Raw genomic sequence first — 19,062 nt, forward strand, 5'->3', positions numbered from 1 at the left:
AGCAGTGCAGTGCATCACGATACACTCGGGTTTCAAAATGATTTATGGCGTTCAGCAGTGACCAAGCCTGACCAAATGTTACGTACAAGTACTTATCACATAGTGTATTCGCATGCAACCATAACAACTGCTTAGCATAATTCCTTACATAAATAGAGCATTCCACCAAGCCAGCGGGTCATCTGACGCCGAACCCGGCGAGCGGTGGCGAGGGTGAGAGCCCGCGCTGACCGGCGCGCCGCCACACCCGGCACTTACAACCAAGCCAAGCGAATAACGAATGTAAACCGGCTGCATACGCACGAGAGAAGGATTACGTAGTGACGGATACGACTGAGGGTTACACACTGCGGAATACGGTATCACGCCCTGCGAGATGGGCCGGCGGGGCGGGGCGCCGCGTCTCGGGCCGACTCACCGTTGGACACGGTTGGGAGGACTGCCGCGCCGTCAGCGTGCGGGACAGCGAACAGGGCGCGGCGCCGGCGCACCCTGCGTGCGGGGCACGGCGCCGCCGGCTCTCACACCTCGTGTACGGGGCGCGGCGCCACATATGGCGGTAGGGGCGGCAGGGACACCACCCGAGCCTGTCCTCAGACCCTCAGATCAGCGGCAGTCCGCCTCTGCCCGGCGACACCGCTCCGTCCCCCTGCCCAGTGACGGCAGCTGCTCGCCCCTTTGCCCGCAGACGGCAGCTGCTCCTCCGCTGGCAGCAGCGCCGTCCCGTGGTGACTGGCTCTGGCCCGAAGGGACCCCGGTCCAGAGCTCTGCGCTCGACGCTGGGCCTGCTGCCCACTACATGTTGCGGATCTTGCCGGGGACGTAGTTTTTGTCGATGACCGGCTCCTGCAGGAACATGTGCAGGCAGCGCTCGTTCTGGGCCAGCGGGTGGCCGGCCACCCTGTCGGAGAGAGAGCGCGGCCGTCAGACACCGACACGAGGACTGCGGTCAGGGACCAGACGCGGTGCGAGGGGGGGGCAGCGGTCAGGGTACGACCGGCGTCACCGCCGTCCGAGAGACCGGTGCGCCCGGACCAGGGACCGAACAGCTGGCGGCAGCAACGGGCTGATCCCGATGACATATTAGCGGAGCATTGTTGGATGGCTGGTGCGGCGAACTAGCAGGCACGGACGGAATCATACTAAAAATCGGATGATTTAAGAAACAAAAACTCCACGGACCATTTGTGAAAAAACCTTGATGAATATCTCTAGCAAAAAGGCCTTGCTGACAGAAACGGCTGGTAACGCCAGTTTTCTGTGAAGCCGACTACTCTACTCCGCGCTAACCATACGCTCGTCACCGAGGGATAAATGGATACCGGCTGGAGAATGTTTACATTCCAGCCAGGCGCCAGTTGCCAGTACACACCGAGGGCATGGTCAGTGGTCGGCCATACCACTAATGTAACTATGGCTAGAATGCCGAAAGACAGACATCACACTGAAATTGAAGAGCAAAAAAGTTTTGGCAGGGGTCAAGAGGTTCGGTGTAAGGCCGCTTAACAATGGCAGCTTCTCGAATCCAGATAAAAATGGAGCTTTTAAAAGGAAAAGAAGGTAGGAAAAAATGAGTTAAAATCGTCCTGGCTCCAACTATTTTACATTTGATAGAAACAACGTACCCTTCCTATCAATAGCAGTAGTTTCTAGACCAAATGGCCAGTGACATTTGCATAAATGGTTTAGCTTGCATCAATAAACATACGATTCACGATCAGGCAGTGGGGGTCACTTGGGTACCTAGTACCTACACAACATGCCACGTAAAGCAACAACACTACGAATGTAAACACTGATCTGGCCTCATTCCATTTGGAGCATCACGGCACTTGTCAGCCACATACCGCTTATCTATCCCAGTCGGGAATAAGGAGGCTCGATGGCGGCCATCAATTATAAACAGTCACGAACACAGCGAACACCATCGATCGTCGTGCGTCGGGAGCGCGGAGTGGCCGCAACTGACTCGCAAATGGTCCGGACTAGAGATTACTGAGTTTAGAAGACAGCTTTAACAGTGAGTGTAGGACAGGAGCTATGTCTCACAGCCAAAAAAGTATCTTCTGTGAAAGTTCATAACTGAAGTTCAAACGCCTTTTGGTATGCCTTTTTCAATGTCAAGGACGCTATTTCGGGCAGTAGAAATGCCAGTAGCAAGGAAGATCGCCGCCGGATCAACAGCCTGCCGACTCACTTGTTGATGAACACCTCGAGGGCAGTGCGGCGCTCCTCGATGAAACCCTCCTCGTAGATGCCGTCATCGGAGCGGAACGGCAGCTGCCGCTTCAGCGCCTTTCCCGGCAGCGTCGGCACCACGATCTGTGGGCACACCGACACAACCGCGTCAGGCCGGCGGCGAGCGTCAGCGGCACGGCCGCAGAACGAACGTGACCCAGACAAGGCAACAAACGCTGACCATCGCATGCGTGAAAATGTCGCAACTTTTATGTGGCGAAAGATAGACGAAATACGAAAAATATAACGTGAATAAATATTGATAGATCTTGGCAAGAAGACCAGGTAACACTACCTAGGACCAACACTACCGACAGTGACACTCTACCTAACTCATCAATGCCTGAGCTGTTGTGACCGCTAGCATTCGTCACAGTTCCGGTATATTATGTTCTCACCTTGCTGTCCCGCTCCAGTTCGCTCCTCAGCCACTCAAACTCGCTATACCTCCGGCGTACGCTCGACTCCTTCACTTTAAACACGGGGAGATTCGTCTGCAACATAACGACATACACATTCCACAGATCACCGACAAGTGCCGTGATATCAGACATCGTATGACTAACCACCAACGACAGTGCGCTATAAGCTACGATACGATAGTAGAGCAAAAACACTTGACATGATGAGGTTTGTAATCGAAAACCGAGCAGCAACAGAAGAACATAAAGGCTGCTTACCCTCATCCGAACTTCGTAGTCGGTGTACCGCTTGGTGCCAAGTCCGTGGGTGATTGGATTTACGACATCAATCTCCAGGAAGTTGGCTGGCGCTGCATACGCGTCGTCGAGAGTCTGCTTCTTGGCTGCCAGTCGCCGCGTGGCATCCAAACTGTTGTCGGTCATCGTGACACCTGCAGAGTGTAAGACACAGTATGAGCTTAGATTTAGCTTGGAAAATACAAGGTCAAAACAGCACATGAAAAGTCCAGGGAATACTTTTGACACCTGGCTGCTATCATTTTAACGTAGGTACGTAGGTATTGTGTGGTATTGTGCAATTAATGGTTGACGGTGTAATTGATTGAGAAGCATTGTGTACTGAAGCGGTAGCTATAAGGATGAATAAGTTACAAAAAGAGACCATAAGCATTGTTCATTCACCTATTTACCTATTTTAACTTCTTTTTGTGTGAAAATATTTCACATCATTGGAAGTGGCTGCACAACAGCTGTGTAGTACCTGTGTGCTGTCTTTGCATTTATTAGACCCACCCCCATCCCAGTACACTAATGGTCACCTCAACAGCTCTAGTTTGGTAACCTTGCCTCCAAAACCAATAAACCAAAATCAATAAACAAAACCAAAACCAAATTGTCCTGTCATCATCTCTTTAGTTTTGAACTTTGAAGATTGAATGAGTGCAATATTATCAGCTCCAATAGCTTGTGATTCTTAATGCATGTGACCTGAGGTCATACGTACTACTCACATCATCACTGCTAGATGTTGTCATAAATCTGTGAAAGAACTGAGTGTTGTAACTCCTGTATTCAGTTATGGTCAGCTTGTCTTGAGTGGGGTGAAAGAGGACATAGCCAAGTATTTGCAACCAGTCACATTTTTGCTCAGAAGGTTCTTTCACAGATTAATGACAACATTTAGCAGTGATGCTGCCACGAGTATCACCTCAGGTCACATGCATTAACTCTCGCCGGCACAGGAGGGGGGGGGGGTTGGCACGACCCCCCTCGCGTTTGACCCCTGATCGAGCTAGAGCTTCACGAAAAAAACGAGCGTATTGCCCGTGACGAGAGGAAGCTGATACCCAATAACATCTCTTTAACAGAACAAAATTAATTCAGCTCAAATTTTTCAATGAGACAAAGCCATGTGTCATGCTTAAAAAAGCTTGTTGAAAAGGCTCTGACCCCACACTGACCAAGCAGACAATGTCAAGATGAATCAGAAAAAGTTAAGCCACAGTTGATTGTAGGTACCCACCAAAACCAAACCAAGCATGTCCCACCCCACACAAATGTCTTCAACTGGCTGTGAGTTGTGACTGCACTGCACCCACCAACCACAGACCATCCCTGTCAGAAGTCTCATAGAAGCATCATACATTGGCCATTAGGAGCCTAAGCTATAACCATCTTTTGATGGAGCTACAAACATTTACTCACAGAGCTACAGCAGACGATTGATTGGTTACCTACATGATGTATGTTCATCAGATTGATCAGTGAGGCTATGGTGCAGTGCAATCAGACATACCTTGACCTTACCCTACCTTACCTACACTTATCAGGATTTTGAGAGGCACTATGCCGGAAGGTCCTAATCTCGTTGAGAGCCTAGGTTCTGGATAAACAAGGTTAAATCTTGAATAGACATGCAATAATTGGTTATTTCTAATATGCAGAGAAGGGTAGATAAGCGACGCTGGGAGCATTAGGCACATGGATTGTAGATAGGTATGAAGACCATTTGTCACTCAGCTTGCATTCAAGACAAGTCATGAGCAAATAGCAATAGACAATGTCAAGGCGCATGTAACTGAAACAGAGATGAATGTTAGGAATGAATGAGGATGAATGAGAAAGGATAACACATCATTACCCTCACATCATTTTGCATGCATTACACACAACACATTATTCTTTAGATTGTTTTCATTCCTTAAAGGGACCCTCCCACCTTAACATTAGATTTGAGTTGAGATAGCCAAAATGGGGTCCCTGGCTCACAATTACCGGATTCGGCACTCACAACATCGAGAAATGCCTTAAATCGGAAATATTGAATTTCAAAATTGCAGCATTTTGATTCAGAGGGGCTAATGCTTAGGAATACCCCTCTGAATGTGTGACGTCAGCGCAAATATCTAATGATTTTTAAATGTTTGACTAAAACGTTTTGTAGCACGCGGTGGTATATGGTATTTGCGCGCAACATCTGCCGCAAATGCCGCACTTCTAAAATAAAGTCGCTAGAAACAGCGGAGATCCCAAAAAAGTAAACAAAAGTAAAAGTCTAATATCTTGAAAACCGGTGAATATTTTTCGGTGAAATTTGGTAGATATTCGTTTTCGCTCTTTCTGAACCGAGCGACATCACTTTCATGCCAATTCATAAACTTTTCTGAAGGTGGGAGGGTCCCTTTAAGACCTACCTTTTGACCATCTATTGAGTAGGACGGAACCTACCTAGTACAGCCAACCGCTTAAGTAAGGTAGGGTTTTACTAATCTCAACGGTTGGCTTTGACTGGCGATTGTTTAATGCGGAGTGGTCGAAAAGATTATGTCAATAGCTAAAGTTGCAGCTGCAAGGGTGATGATGCATATAAGCTACATTCAAAGTTTCATTGTAGTCTGGCTAATCGCTCCTAAGCTTCAGAAGCAGAACATACCCATGACTGAAACCCCACATCAGTCCCACGCACAAGGGGGAAAAGCTCAAAAAATTGAGCGCTCAAAAAATTGAGCGGGCCCCATTATGAAGGAATAGGCGAAACGATGGTATTTTACAATGCCGTTAGCGTCACACTACGGCAAATATCGTATCCAAATAAGGTATCAATGGCAAGAGAGAGAGCAACAAGGTTTCTTCTCGAACACTCGCCGTGATAATTCATATCGGTGTTTTTGGAAAGAAAATGCCCTAAAGACGCTCAACTTTTTGAGCGCCACTTGTCGTTCGGGACCGCGATACTCAATAAATTGAGCGCCGCAACAGACGACAGTCAGCTGGCGCTCAAAAAATTGAGTGCCGGCCAGCATCTACACTCAATTTTTTGAGCGTTCTCCGTGACAGGTGTAGCCGGTACTGGCTGCCATTTTTGATGTTATGTTCGTTGAAATACGTTAAAGGGACCCTCCCACCTTCAAAAAAGTTTATGAATTGGCATGAAAGTGATGTCGCTCGGTTCAGAAAGAGCGAAAACGAATATCTACCAAATTTCATCGAAAAATATTCACCGGTTTTCAAGATATTAGACTTTTACTTTTGTTTACTTTTTGGGATCTCCGCTGTTCCTAGCGACTTTATTTGAAAGTGCGGCATTTGTTGCGCGTAAAGCAGCATATACCACCGCGTGCTACAAAACGTTTTAGTCAAACATTTAAAGGACGTTTGAAAACCTGATGACGTCATCAGATTCCCGTAATGGTTAAGAGATAGGGACCACGCTGGTCCCACCCTGCAAGTAAAGGGAAGAAATTTCTTGAACACCATAAAGCTGCGGGGGTTGCGACCAGGATAAATGGTGGTTTCTGAGCCTGGCCGCAAACTTGGCTATCTCAACTCAAAACTAATGTTAAGGTGGGAGGGTCCCTTTAAACTGAGTTGAAACAGAAAGTTGAATGCTACGTGGTACCTAAACTTTTCACAAACCCATGGCATCATGTCACATTTTCCGCTAGTAGTTTTATCGGTCGCCTTTCGGATTCGGCACACCTCAAATAATTATACAGGGCTTGAATAATCCGTATGAATACTGTATTGATATTCTCTGACTGTACTGGGAGAAGGGAATACGTGAATACAGAAAGATATCCACCCACACTTAAATATTGGAGAATTATAGCAGGAAAAACTGTATTGCCACGGTTACAACTTACAAGGCTATCGGCCGCAAACAAACAAAAATACTATACAATGTGGGTTAGATTCACAAACATCATCAAGTGTGGAACACAGAGACGAGCAAAACAACATCACATTATCGCATGCCAGCCCGACCACATTGGAACCGGGTGACCTGCGACCGGAACCTGCGTCTTTCCAGCATACATCACAAAAGCAGGAGGCAGTGTCGTACTGCTTTGATCCAAAATATGCCATATAACAAATGATATAAACGACCTAAGCTCGGACTAAGCTAATCATTATCAAATCCTTAACATGTAAAGGACGAATGGAAACATCGAGTCTCAGACCAGCAGTAGCAACCATCACAGTAGCAACATCACAAAGAACACGCGGCATTTTCAGACAGCCGTTTTGTTATCGGGCTACAGGCGGCGACGGCGTGGTTGCAGACCAGCTGCGAGGTAGCGGCGTGCGGGCAAAAGGCGCGGGCACACCTCCATGTGGCCGTGCGGACAGTGCGCGGTCGGCGTCGCATAGTGGGCGGCATCGGGCTGTCCCGGGGCCGTCGAAGCCGCACAGGTTGTCGGCGCATGTGGGCGCGCGCGGTCACCACGGCCAGCTGCTCACCGCCAGCACAGACTGCGCAGCGTCGCCGCTCCGCCGGCCAGAACACGCAGACAACCCTTCTTGCAGTCGCACAACACGTCGCCAAACTCATTCACCTGCTCCACCATGTTGTTGATGTCACCTAGTCGTTCAAGTTGTGGCTCGTGCCGTCGAGCATGACCTGCCCGATCGGACACGGGTCAGCGGCTTCTGCTCCAGCGAAGTCTTCATCTTGGTGACGTCTTGCTGATCTCCACAAAGGCTGAGCAGATGACCTTACCCACAGGGACGGCCGACGTCCTCGCCAGCGACCGCTTGGTTGTGCAGACCTGCCAGAAAAAGAAAAGCTGTTTGGTGATCTCAAACGATTTTTTTCTTTATGCAGTGGAACAAAATGAAAAATATGTCGTACAACAGGAACTAAAAAAAGATGCAGCCTAGGTCGTCTAAGAAATGGGTGCAACATTGATAAAATTATTCATTGAATGAATTCTGCAAATACTTTTGATAAAATGTGTGGTGATTATAAGGAGACCACTTTACTATAAAATTGCTCAGGATTCCCTATCTGGACCTGTCAAAAAATCCTGACTGCACACCAACAATGAGCATAAAATCCGAAACCTCTACCAGGTACCTAGGGACAATTAAATTCTGATTCAGGAAAATATTTCACATCATACAAATAAAAAACCTTTACTATATTGAAACTGAAAATGTGATGCCGATCCAGTGACCTAAGGGTCTCAAAGTATAATAATGAATTAATCTATTACAAATTTGGTGGTGACTGCCGACCGGCGTCTGGCGGCCTAGACCTTCAGGCTTAAAAGTGGCCTTCCTTTTCCGTTGACTTCGATCCTCCAGATGGAAATGATATAAAGGATCATTTTTATCTTATTTAATATGAGCCAGTCAGCAAAGTGGCTATCCTGTTTCAGCATTCACACACACAATAGTTGACTGTCAGTCTGTCATGCTGTCAGTGTTGTGAAGTAACGAAGGAGTTGAGTTTTGTTGATTATAAATTGTGATGTTATGTAAAGGACTGGAAAATGAATGTGAAAACTATGGAAACATATTGGCAGAGTATTGCCACTTACTATCAGGACATATGGATAGAGAATACAATCAAATTAATAAGAAATGCCAAATATCAAGGTATTCAATCACTGATAGCAGTGGACTATCACACGTTTTAATGTCAATTATATGAAAGTTAAGACTGAAACTACCTTTTACCTCATCATACCTAATGAAAAATTGTGTGAAGAAAACATTCACAGCCTCTTTGAAGCACTTAGACCACTATAAAACAAAAATTTTCACGTAAATATGTTGTGTCTCCTTCCTTTAAAACATCATATCGGATGGCGCCACTTTCGTCGACAGTTACTTATGTGCACGCAAATCGAGGAAAACGTGAATTGATTGACGTTTACGTGTTTCCAAATTTAAAATCACAGCATATTCAAACTTTTCTGTGTACCTTTTAACATTTAAGTATAACTAAAACGATAAAAACTTACCTTCAACACAAGGACGACGACAACCACGCGACCGGAGACGTCGCGACGAAATAAACAAACGGCGCCGCCAAATGAAAAATATTCTCCGATATGGGTAATGTGAAATTGAGTCGCAATCATTTTGGGGTAGTATGAAAAATGCTCTTTCCAACAGAACCCTAGTAAAAAACGTGAATGGACAAAAAATAACTTTTATTTCGACATAAATATTGGCCTGTTTTTAGGTCATCCTGGTATGCCGTAAGATTTCGACCTATAAATTGGTGTTCCCCCAATCGTTGAAGCTTGAGCAGTGAAAAATATGAAAGCCTAATCTGTTTTGCATCATTAGTGATTCTCCTAGGGTGTTGCCATTTCTCCCTAGGTGTTGCGAGTTGCTTTTGCAAAACGTGTTCCTGAAACGGCTCAATTTTTTGAGCCCTCAGCATTACGCCTATGGGAGCCTCTGACGTCACACGCTCAATATTTTGAGCGCTCAATAATTTGAGCTTTTCCCCCTTGTGCGTGGGACTGACATTACTTCTGCTGTGGACTGTACCCACACTTTAAAGATGAGACGAGAGTACAATAGTAAAATAGAGAAATGTTGATGAAAGAACAATACAATACTTTTGATAACTCATAGTGATTATATTATATTAAAATATAAAACGTGTCCAACTCATAGATGAGTTTTATTTTGATTTGCGCACCACCAACCTGATGAGATGATGAAGCCACCTTTCACAGTACCGTGACGTAAGCCACGATTTGAAAGAAAAGGAGCAGACAGCAAATGGTGTATATGTACCAAGAATGTAAAGATCTCTCAGATCACAAAAAAGAAATATTGAAAAATACGGAATTTTTGCAGCAAAACCTCCCAATACAACACCGACACAAACCGTCGTTTACGATTGCGCCATAAATGTCATCAAATCAGCATTTGTGTTCAAGAATGACCTAACGTTTGTCAAGAGCAGGAAAGGCATGAAAATTAAACCGAAAATTCGCATGAATGTGACTCATTAGATTGCTAAAAAATCTTCTCATATCATATTCATTATTTTAAAAAGTGTTGAATATTAACTAAGCTTAAAAAAGTGATGAATTTTTAGAAAAATCTATTGATTTGACGTCACTTTATGAAGAGCATGACGTAGAAAACTTACATCAACAGTCAGTAATTACAAGTAAAGAACATGGAATGTTCTCGGGCACGGCACGGGCCGGGCACTGGCACTGCACGGAATCACGGATTGGGGCACGGGCGCGCGCGTGGTGTCTGGGAAAAGTGCAAGGCCCTATATACCGAAAAGTGTGGGTGCCGGTTCTGGTTCCTCGCGGATTTTCTGAATTTTTAGAACGGTTTCATGCGTCCATCGTATTTGTTTTTATGTTATGCATAGCGAGAAAGTGACTAAATTGAAATTGATTGTAGTGTCAGTGTCGTTAGCTAGAACACAAAAAAAAAGACTGAGAACTGAGCGGAGTCGGAAACCTTAAACCACACTGACAAAATATAATGCAAATTGTGACATTCCAATTCACTAATGATTTGTGATACCTGTGCCTGGCTGCTTGAGCTATCCTATAATGTTTCATTGATGTTTACATTTTCTTCCCGTTAGCCAGGATGAATGGTAGGACTTGTTTGGCAACCACTGAGTAGAATTAATTGACATGCATCGTTCTACCCACGGTGACTATAAATACCCTGACCTGACCTAATACTGACATACCTATTTCAACCTAGTCCATGCCCAGAATGTTTTGGTTTGCTTGTGAGTTGTGTTTGTCGGAAGTTAAAGTAATATGTTTCAGAAGCTTTTTATTCCAGCTGCATTTTCTTTTGATTATCCTATAACCCACATCTATCATGTGCTTCTTTAAGAGGTGTTAGTACTGGCACCTTACCATAGTGTTATCCTACCATTCCCTTCCACACATAAGGTTTTGAAAGCCAAACTAGGGGCTTGGGCTTTGTTGTTTCAATTGCATTGAGCTCCTGCCTAATGGCATTTCAGTCCTGGACAGGAACTAGGATGTTAATTGATGCACTATTATAGTGAGGATATAGTTTAGTTGTTTGGTTGATTGAGGCATAGAGGATGAAACAGACTGAAAGATCATTCCAGTATTTGAATTTTGATAGCTGGATAGATGTTAGTTTACTCTAGCTATCACAATCATAGTACTTTTATCATCACTATCATAACATTTTTGGTCTGTAATGGCTGAATTCAGTCACTGGAAAAATTTTGTTCACAAGTGTCATGAAGCAGCTTGTTCGTCATGATATACTTCTTATATCATAAAAAGTATCTTATGTAGTTCTGATCAGATGCATCATGTTATCTGGCATTAATTGTTTTTCACTCACCTGAGTATGATAGATAGGTTGGTAAGTTTTGACTAGCAGAATGCCAGTTCTGCTATTTTCCATCGCAGCCTAGTATTTTTCTTGTTTTTTTTCCAGGTCTGAGCATAAAGTCCAATCATCAAGCACATTACCATGGATAATGAAAAATTTGATGGAATGCTCCTGGCAATGGCTCAGCAGCATGAGGGGGGCATTCCTCAGGTGAGTGGTGTGACATTCACTCAGCTCATTATCAGTGTCTCCAATCTCCAAATTTAAAGATTCAATCACACATGTTTGTCAGGATAACAAATGTCTCACTTTGGATTTGATTTCCACAATGATCCATATTGGACCAAATGGCAAGAGTGTGACATGTATTCATGACATGTTTGATACAGCATGAGGTGTACTGACTAAACTGGGTATACTTTTGGCAATGATGATGGAGCTACTATATATACAACACAATGATGTGGATCCATTGCTCATTGGCTCTGCTTGCACTTCAGCTGCTGGACACTGTGTTCAGTTTTCTGGCCAGAAAGACAGACTTCTACACAGGTGTAAGTGAAGAAACTGCCAAACAGGTGAGTCAAGCAGGACAAGTTTTTTGGGTGCTCAAACCCTTAATACATGCCTAGAGAATGCTATTCCCCTCGGTAGTATCATTTTCATAGTCTCTAGGCAATTAAGAAATGGCATAGATAATCAACATTTGTATGCAAAAGCATAAGAATAAGCTGCTATGAAGATAGGTGGCACAAACAGGTTTGCATTGTTGGATTTGATCAGAACCGACAGATCTTGCCGGAGGCGGAGTCGCTGTTGATTTCCGCCTCGGAACTCCGATGATTTGTCGGACCTTGACTCGGGATTCGGAGTATGTCGATGTTCCATGACTATAGGTCTAGATTTGTCTGCTTTTTGGAGCATTCAAGCTCTTTTTCAAGCTATTGCTCGTGTGAACCCTCTCCTGTACTGGTGTTCTGCTAGCCACCAGCGTCAGCGTGTCACACGGACCTCTGTTCTTTGCGCCCCAGCTGGTCCTGGACAAGTTCACCGAGCACGGGCGGCAGGCGATGGACGCAGCCGCCGAGAAACGAAAACGGAACGAGGAGGCGGACCGGCGGCGGCGCGAGCGTCTGGAGCGCGAGCGGCAGCAGGAGCAGGCGCCGCCGCCGCCGCCCCAGCAGGCGCAGATCACAGAGGTCACCGACGAAGAGGCCGAGCGGATCCAGAAGGAGATCGAACAGAAGGTGAGACGGGGAGACGACCCGATGGGGAGGGCGACGGCGCTTACTCGCGTAAAGGTGTTCCAGTACACGCGCAGTGGCGTATCGCAGGACATTGAAATGCAGGTCACGATCAGTCGCAAGGCATCAATATCCTACTCTGTTCACCTTCACATCGACCCATGCTCCTAAAAGCATCGGTACCTTTCTCCATACGCTGATAGGCGGGCGCGTTAGGAATTACTGTGATTGTGATTTTCTGGTTACATTTACTGAGTCACTTGGCATTTGCTTCACATCCTAGAAATAGCATATCCCAGCTTGGTACAGGTATGTGACAGCATAGTAGGATTTTGTAACAGAATCACTTTTATTTGCTTGATCCGTACGTTTTCCTGATATTTTGCAACATTGTCCGTTAGAAAGCACAATTGTGACGCCTCCAATATGTCTCATACAGAGGACACATGCGTTTCCAGCCTTCTCCGTAGCTTGTGTTTTTGCGGTTTTCAGGTGAACAATATTTTTCGCACGAATGCTTGTATAGGGTAAATTATGGGCAGTTTGCAGGCAGCCTTTTCCCGTTAACGTGTTACGTGTGTAGTGCGTCAGACGCATCGACCACATTCCTAGCGCCGTGACCTACATTTGCCGTGCTGGGAATCTGCGTATGGTCGGAATGACGCATCTTGCACTGTCCCTGGGTCACGGTCAAATAAACCTCAGAAACCGCATATGATTCTGATATCCTGATGATTCAAGATCCGAGAAAACGTTTTCCTGTGGTACTCAAACTACCTTTCTTTCAACGCAATTCTTTCAGTTAGTGTAGACTTGCTTTTCATTTAGTCGACTGCGTGTAACTGAAGTGCCATAAGTGAATCAAAGTACAGTACTTTGATTCAGTACAGTACTTTGATTCACTGGGTTGCGGCTTGTCCGTGTCCACCTAGTATGTCCGCCTCTTACCCGAACTGTTGTTTCTCGAACTAACGCCCGCTCGGCTTCCGCTTTCAGTCAAAGGCTACCGGTGACGCGCCTGCCAAAGAAGAAGAGGAGAAGAAGAAGGCCGATGCTGACGACGAAGAGGATGACGAGGACTCCAAGGGCAAGATGAAGCCCAACGCCGGCAACGGCTGCGACCTGGAGAAGTACCAGTGGACTCAGACGCTGCAGGAGGTCGAGGTAAGTGCCGCAGGGCGGCGGGGATTCGAAACAGAGGTTCGACGCATCATCTGCAGATGGCAGCACATCGATGGGAGATCCAACAACCGCTTTTTACCGTTCACCGTGGTTACGTCGTTCGCTACCGCGAAGTTCTGCTGCAGGTGAATGGTGGGCCGCTTTTGCGGTCTAAAGAAGACCCTGAACAATATTTTTGTGGGTTGAAGCTGGCGGTATAAAATCGTTCGCATCAGCTGAGTGTCCGATCACCTGACTTCCAGCGGTGCGGTGAAGGAAATTGTACGGCTCTGCACGATTGGAATTTCCTCTGCCGTGTCACTGGGCATGGCAACGATCACCTCTGTCACTTTTGCAGAGTTTTACACCGCGTTTGACGTCACTCCCGGGTGTCTGTGTTGCGGTGTCCTGAGCGGTCCCACCCCACCCACCGGGTCGGGACCGAGTCACTCCCGTGCTCCCTCCTGTCCCTCCCCTGGTGCCGGGCCGCGCCGCCTGTCCCCGGGCCGCTGGACTCGGCCGATACTATGGGAGGTCGTCAGCCTGTGGGCGGCGCTGGCGGCTCTCTGCGGACCGCCGGTCACGGTCCCCCAGGTACAGGGACCCGCAGTTGCTTCTGTACACACTAGTATTTCAGCGTATTCTTGGCCTGTGACACCGTTGGAGACGAATTGAGAAATGATTGTGTGCTGATTGAAACCACCATCTGAAGGGCTTTAAACTGATGTGCTGCTCTCCTAATTCAGTGAACTTTTTATGGCTATATCAGCAAAACATTGTTTTCAGCGCTTTTTCCTGCCCCATTCCTTCTGAAACCTGGAACCGCTTATTCCATTCACTCCTGCCATCTGACGATGGTCGTGCTGATTACTAGTTCCGGCGCTAGTTACTGCTCCAGTTTTGCACCCGGCACAAACTCAGGCGGCACCGGGCCGTGGCTCGATCAGTGAGGGTCGGACCGAGCCGACTGCCTGGGGCGCGGTTAGATCGGACGCCCTGCTGGGGAAGGGGACGGGAGTGAGGGGGAGGGGAGGTGGTCACGTGGTCCGTCCAAGCTCGCAGACGACCTGTCCCGCGCCCAGCCATGTTCCGTGATCCAAAATGGCACTTGAGAGCTGTGGAATGCCTGGAGGAGACGCTTCGAAAGCGAACTTCAGCAGCACTAATTTAACATATTATGTGGCGATAAATGAATATTATCTTAATGCAGGATAGAAATTGTATGCCTAAGCTGTATCTTTTAAAAGCTGTAAGTAGGATTATTTTTAGGGACTTATAGGTTTCGTATACACAGTGAAGTGTTACATTAAGCCGTTATGCTCTTATGGTTACTAATAGAGGTGGCAAAAGATGAAAATTTTGGGAACCAGACTCGAACCAGACCCGGCTGGACATTTCTGGAACCAGTCGGACCCGGTCTTAGTTGGAATCGGAACCAGTTGGACCCGGTCCCCAAAAGTCAATTAATACAAATTACTTGTAGACATCATTAGTTGCATCATGTATAACAGCCTATTTCCCACTGGGAATACTCATGAGCTTGTGTGCAAAGAAACATTCACTTCATTTACTTCATATTTTGCAATAATGTGTAGTGTGCAAGATGTATAGTTTATGGTAGGACCCGGTTGGACCCGTCAGAAAATGTCCAGGAACCGGTCTGGACCCATATGGGTCCAGACTGGTTCTTTGGACCGGGTCCTCGGGTCCACATTTTGCCACCTCTAGTTACTAACTGAAGAGTTATCCTTTTTTCTCACAGGGAATGACAATACAATAACAATACGAATAAAAACAGACGTTTCGCACAAAAAATGCCTCCGTCAGTGGCAAGAAATAAGTAACTATAACGGCATAGATGTTTTCTTTCGATAAAATCGGTGAAGTTGTTATCTTTATTTTTTAAGATACCTATATTTTCAGCAGTTTTTTTAAGCACATCATGGAAGCTGATAAACATTTGTGTATTTTATCGGCAACCCGGCTGGCCAGACCGAGACGGTGCCGCATATAGTTCTCATCGATGTTAAACCTACACTTATTTTTTTCCACTGACGAAGGCACGTTATTGTCCGAAACGTTTGGTTTTATTCGCATTGCTTCTACCTATATTGTCATTGTCCGTGAGAAAAACATACTCATATGGACTGGTCTCAGTTCATGTGGAAATTGTCGCACATTCATCAGCACAGATAAAATGAATATTAACCCTCACCACACATATAAGTAGAGGTAAGTTAGACCGCGCCCCCTGTTTTTCACCAATATGAAATCACGGCAAAGCGAAGGATTGCATTGCGACGATTCTTTGGTGCCCTGGAGTTAATCAATTTTACAACTTCCCGGAAAATTTAATAGTCCTTATCATTTTTGCATCTTCTCCGAGAATTTTAAATCCCTCAACCAAATTACCTTTGACCTGTGATTATTTTTCTCAAGATCATGTCAGGCCAGAATAGCAATTGAAAGTCAGCGCACATCTTCTATGTGTTTCCATAGTCGTTTCGTGATTAGGGGCGTGACAACATGTAAAATATACTATTTAATGTTTGTCTCATTGATTGTTGTGGGTGCCAAGGTCACGTGAAACTCAGGTTAAGGTCATTTACTTGAAATGATCTCCGTTAACTTCCTTTAATTTACGCCTTTTTACCGTGTTTTTTAGGAAGTGCTGGTTTGAAATTTAGCACCCATTTTAGCATTTGAAAACTAGGCATAGTTTGGTATCAGGTATAGTGCCTATGCAACATGTTGCAAGGCTGTCAGTGCTGGTTAATTAACATTCTATGGATAGCCGGCGGAACGCCTAAATCCTAATGGATGATCTGGCGTGACCCGTCCTACCCGCAATGCTTTGATACATCATCTTTGAACAAAGCAAGTGAAAATTCGAAGTCAGGAGCAAGCCAAGTCTCAGCAAACTTCACTTGGAGAAATTCTAGCAGGACCCAATTTTCCGTGCTTTTGGGTTACCGACCTCCTGATCTGGGAGGTCGACCTAGGATCTCAACATTGACCAGGACATAGGTAAAGATAATTGGCTTTCTCTCGTCAGCGATGACCAGGACCCTAAAATCATTGGATTTCTCTCGTCACGAGCAGCACGCTCTTTTTTTCTTTTTCATCGAAGCTCTGGCTCTATTATCAAGGGCCGAACAACGTAATGTTTCTACGCGCCTCCGCTACATGTTAGACGCTGAAAAATGCCTAAATTGGTGAGGTTTAAATATCGATTGTTTTTTAAGTGCCGAAACACTTTAAGTTACTTCGATAGCAGTTTTTAAGACCAACGAGCTCGAAAACAGCAACTTCTTGAATAATGTAAGCATCATATAAAATGAATCGTGAGAGAAGCGGCTCAAGATTGAGGAGCTATAAGACACTTGATAAAAAACGGCATAGATTAGAAACAGCACTTACCTAACTTGCACTGCCGTTTTTAAACCTTTCCGTTGCAGACTGGTAGATCAAATTTTAGGATGGATTTCATCTGACGCTCAAATGATGTAGAGCTTTTCATTCGTTCATTCATGCGACCATCCATTCATAAAAGAATTAAATCAAAGTTGAGAGCCCCAAATACGTAACATAATTGAGGGCATTTTAGGCCATCACAGTATTTGTCAACAATTGTTGTTGTTGGGGGAGGGGGGACTTGGGAGGGTGGTTGCTGGCTCATAAACTGTAAAAAAAAAAACGAACCGATCATCCGCGAATGAACTATTGAGCTCGAGCCGAGCTGACGAATCGATTTATAGGTATGCAACATGACTCACGATGCCACTTTTTGACTTCTTGTGTCGGTATAAATTCCATCATCTGGATAGCACGTAACATTCTATTTGACATTTTGCAATAACGTATACTATTTGGCGCGATTAGCCTCAGAAATGTTCTGAAACTAAAACCGTTTCTTTGCAATTAACTTTGCCCACGTCATTCCAGCTTATGCACTGCAAAAATAAAATAATGTTTCAGGGTCACTGGCCTGAATTCCAATGCTTAAGGTTTACTTAAAACCGCTGTCTGAGGTGATTCGCTACATCTCGTGACGGCCACCGTTGTGTTGCATCTTTTCGGTAAGCTATAACTTAATAAGGAAAGGATTGTGAGTGTGTTGAAAACAGCCCTCCCCCCTCTCCTTCTTCTGGAAACATAAGTATTCGAAAGATCAGGCGGCAATGGTTTATCCACCTCGTCTGCCGCCGCGCTGCGAGGCCTCGATTCGTTCGGCATGTGGATTCCTGAGCGGTCCTCCCCGGAGGCAAGGTGAAAGGTCATGGCCTTTATCATAAATTTATACGTTCCTGGATATGTTTTACAGTTCTTCCAAGGCCTTGGACACCGTTTTATTATATCGGATAAGCTTTGCACTTTCTTGTCAATCAATACATTTAAAGAAAACTTTATCATAATCTCATACTGCGGCAATTGTAGTTCTGCTTACCGTTGCCTCTTTATGATACAGGCCACCACTGCGCTGGAGCTCTGGCGTTCTACCCCTCCCCGCTACGGACCGGCCCTCGGGCTAGGTGTGTTAGTACTGAGCGCAAACGTGTAGTAGTCACGTGACTTTCATTCACGTAGCGGGAGCGGGAGCTATAGGCGATACCAAGGACGGGCTCTGGGGAGGCAACCGGCACAGAAAAATAGCACGATTGTAGTTTTAGAAGAATATCTGTTGCGATAAGAGAAATTATACAAAACATACGTCCTAGGAGCAAACATGTGTTATTCCTCCATACTTTGCGCTACATTTCCTTTCTCCGATGGCCAGCACTTAGCAAATAATAGCACAATTCTGAATTGGTAATATATGTGTACAGTAGCAACTGCGGGTCCCTGTACCAGTCAAGGGTGTGTCCGATGGTGGACTTAGGGACTGGTTATGCCAAACTCATGACGGTTACCATTGATATGGAAACAGGTTTGGCATTGATACTGGTATTGCTTAGTTTTTCTATACATGGAACTTTGAAATCAGCACGCCCTGCTCCATGGTTTTAACTGCTTACTATCACTTTTCTAAAGCCGACATCACGTAGCAGGCGTGTGGCGTTGTGTGGTGTTGTGAAAAATTATACCGAAACCATGTAGGAATCTGGGTGTTCTAATAATTAGTGATGAATTCTCTCTGGACCGAGATCAGGTTATCGATGGGGATTGAGCGGGCCACGTAATGGCTCATTAAATGGCCCCGATCGGACCGGGCGGGACGCGGCGGGGCGCCGAGCGACAGGTGGTGCTCCGGCAGGTATTAGCCGCCCGCGCCGCGCGTCCGTCCATTGGTCCGGTGTGGCTTAGTCACAAGGAGTCATAGGTTTTATCATAGACCTCTGTAAACAGAGGTCTAACAATGTTTACAGAGGTCTATGGTTTTATTCTTTTCATGCAAC

At 45.7% G+C, this 19,062-nt stretch overlaps 2 protein-coding genes across 10 annotated transcripts in view; one reads left to right on the top strand and one right to left on the bottom strand.

Moving 5' to 3' along the window:
* Positions 1-30: 30 nt before the first annotated feature.
* LOC122380889 (sorting nexin-12-like) lies at positions 31-9,820 on the bottom strand. Of its 4 annotated transcripts, none has more exons than XM_043364475.1 (5): positions 9,608-9,820; positions 2,919-3,091; positions 2,637-2,732; positions 2,198-2,322; positions 31-901 (listed from the first exon to the last, which is right to left on the bottom strand). In XM_043364475.1, exons 2-5 carry the CDS (start codon positions 3,081-3,083, stop codon positions 796-798), a joined length of 492 nt encoding a protein of 163 aa, XP_043220410.1. In that variant the 5' UTR covers positions 3,084-3,091; positions 9,608-9,820; the 3' UTR covers positions 31-795. The 4 variants fall into 4 exon arrangements, with proteins under 4 accessions (XP_043220410.1, XP_043220412.1, XP_043220409.1 ...); XM_043364477.1 differs by lacking the exon at positions 9,608-9,820 and adding an exon at positions 5,859-5,893; XM_043364474.1 differs by lacking the exon at positions 9,608-9,820 and adding an exon at positions 5,593-5,815.
* Positions 9,821-10,123: 303 nt separating this feature from the next.
* The window catches only part of LOC122380890 (nuclear migration protein nudC-like), a 72,953-nt gene continuing 64,014 nt past the window's right edge, over positions 10,124-19,062 (top strand). The window contains exons 1-5 of one of the 6 annotated variants that reach the window (XM_043364483.1): positions 10,124-10,207; positions 11,367-11,471; positions 11,762-11,839; positions 12,293-12,508; positions 13,502-13,669. In XM_043364483.1, coding sequence (XP_043220418.1) covers positions 11,403-11,471; positions 11,762-11,839; positions 12,293-12,508; positions 13,502-13,669 — 531 coding nt within the window. In that variant the 5' untranslated portion in view covers positions 10,124-10,207; positions 11,367-11,402. Of the gene's footprint in view, positions 10,272-10,351; positions 10,380-11,366; positions 11,472-11,761; positions 11,840-12,292; positions 12,509-13,501; positions 13,670-19,062 lie in introns of those variants that run through there. The other 5 variants (XM_043364478.1, XM_043364482.1, XM_043364480.1 and 2 more) reach the window with 5 other exon arrangements.

This window comes from Amphibalanus amphitrite, unplaced genomic scaffold (assembly GCF_019059575.1).
Source record: "Amphibalanus amphitrite isolate SeventyFive unplaced genomic scaffold, NRLGWU_Aamphi_draft 000109F_arrow, whole genome shotgun sequence".
Classification (NCBI taxonomy): Eukaryota; Metazoa; Arthropoda; class Thecostraca; order Balanomorpha; family Balanidae; genus Amphibalanus; species Amphibalanus amphitrite.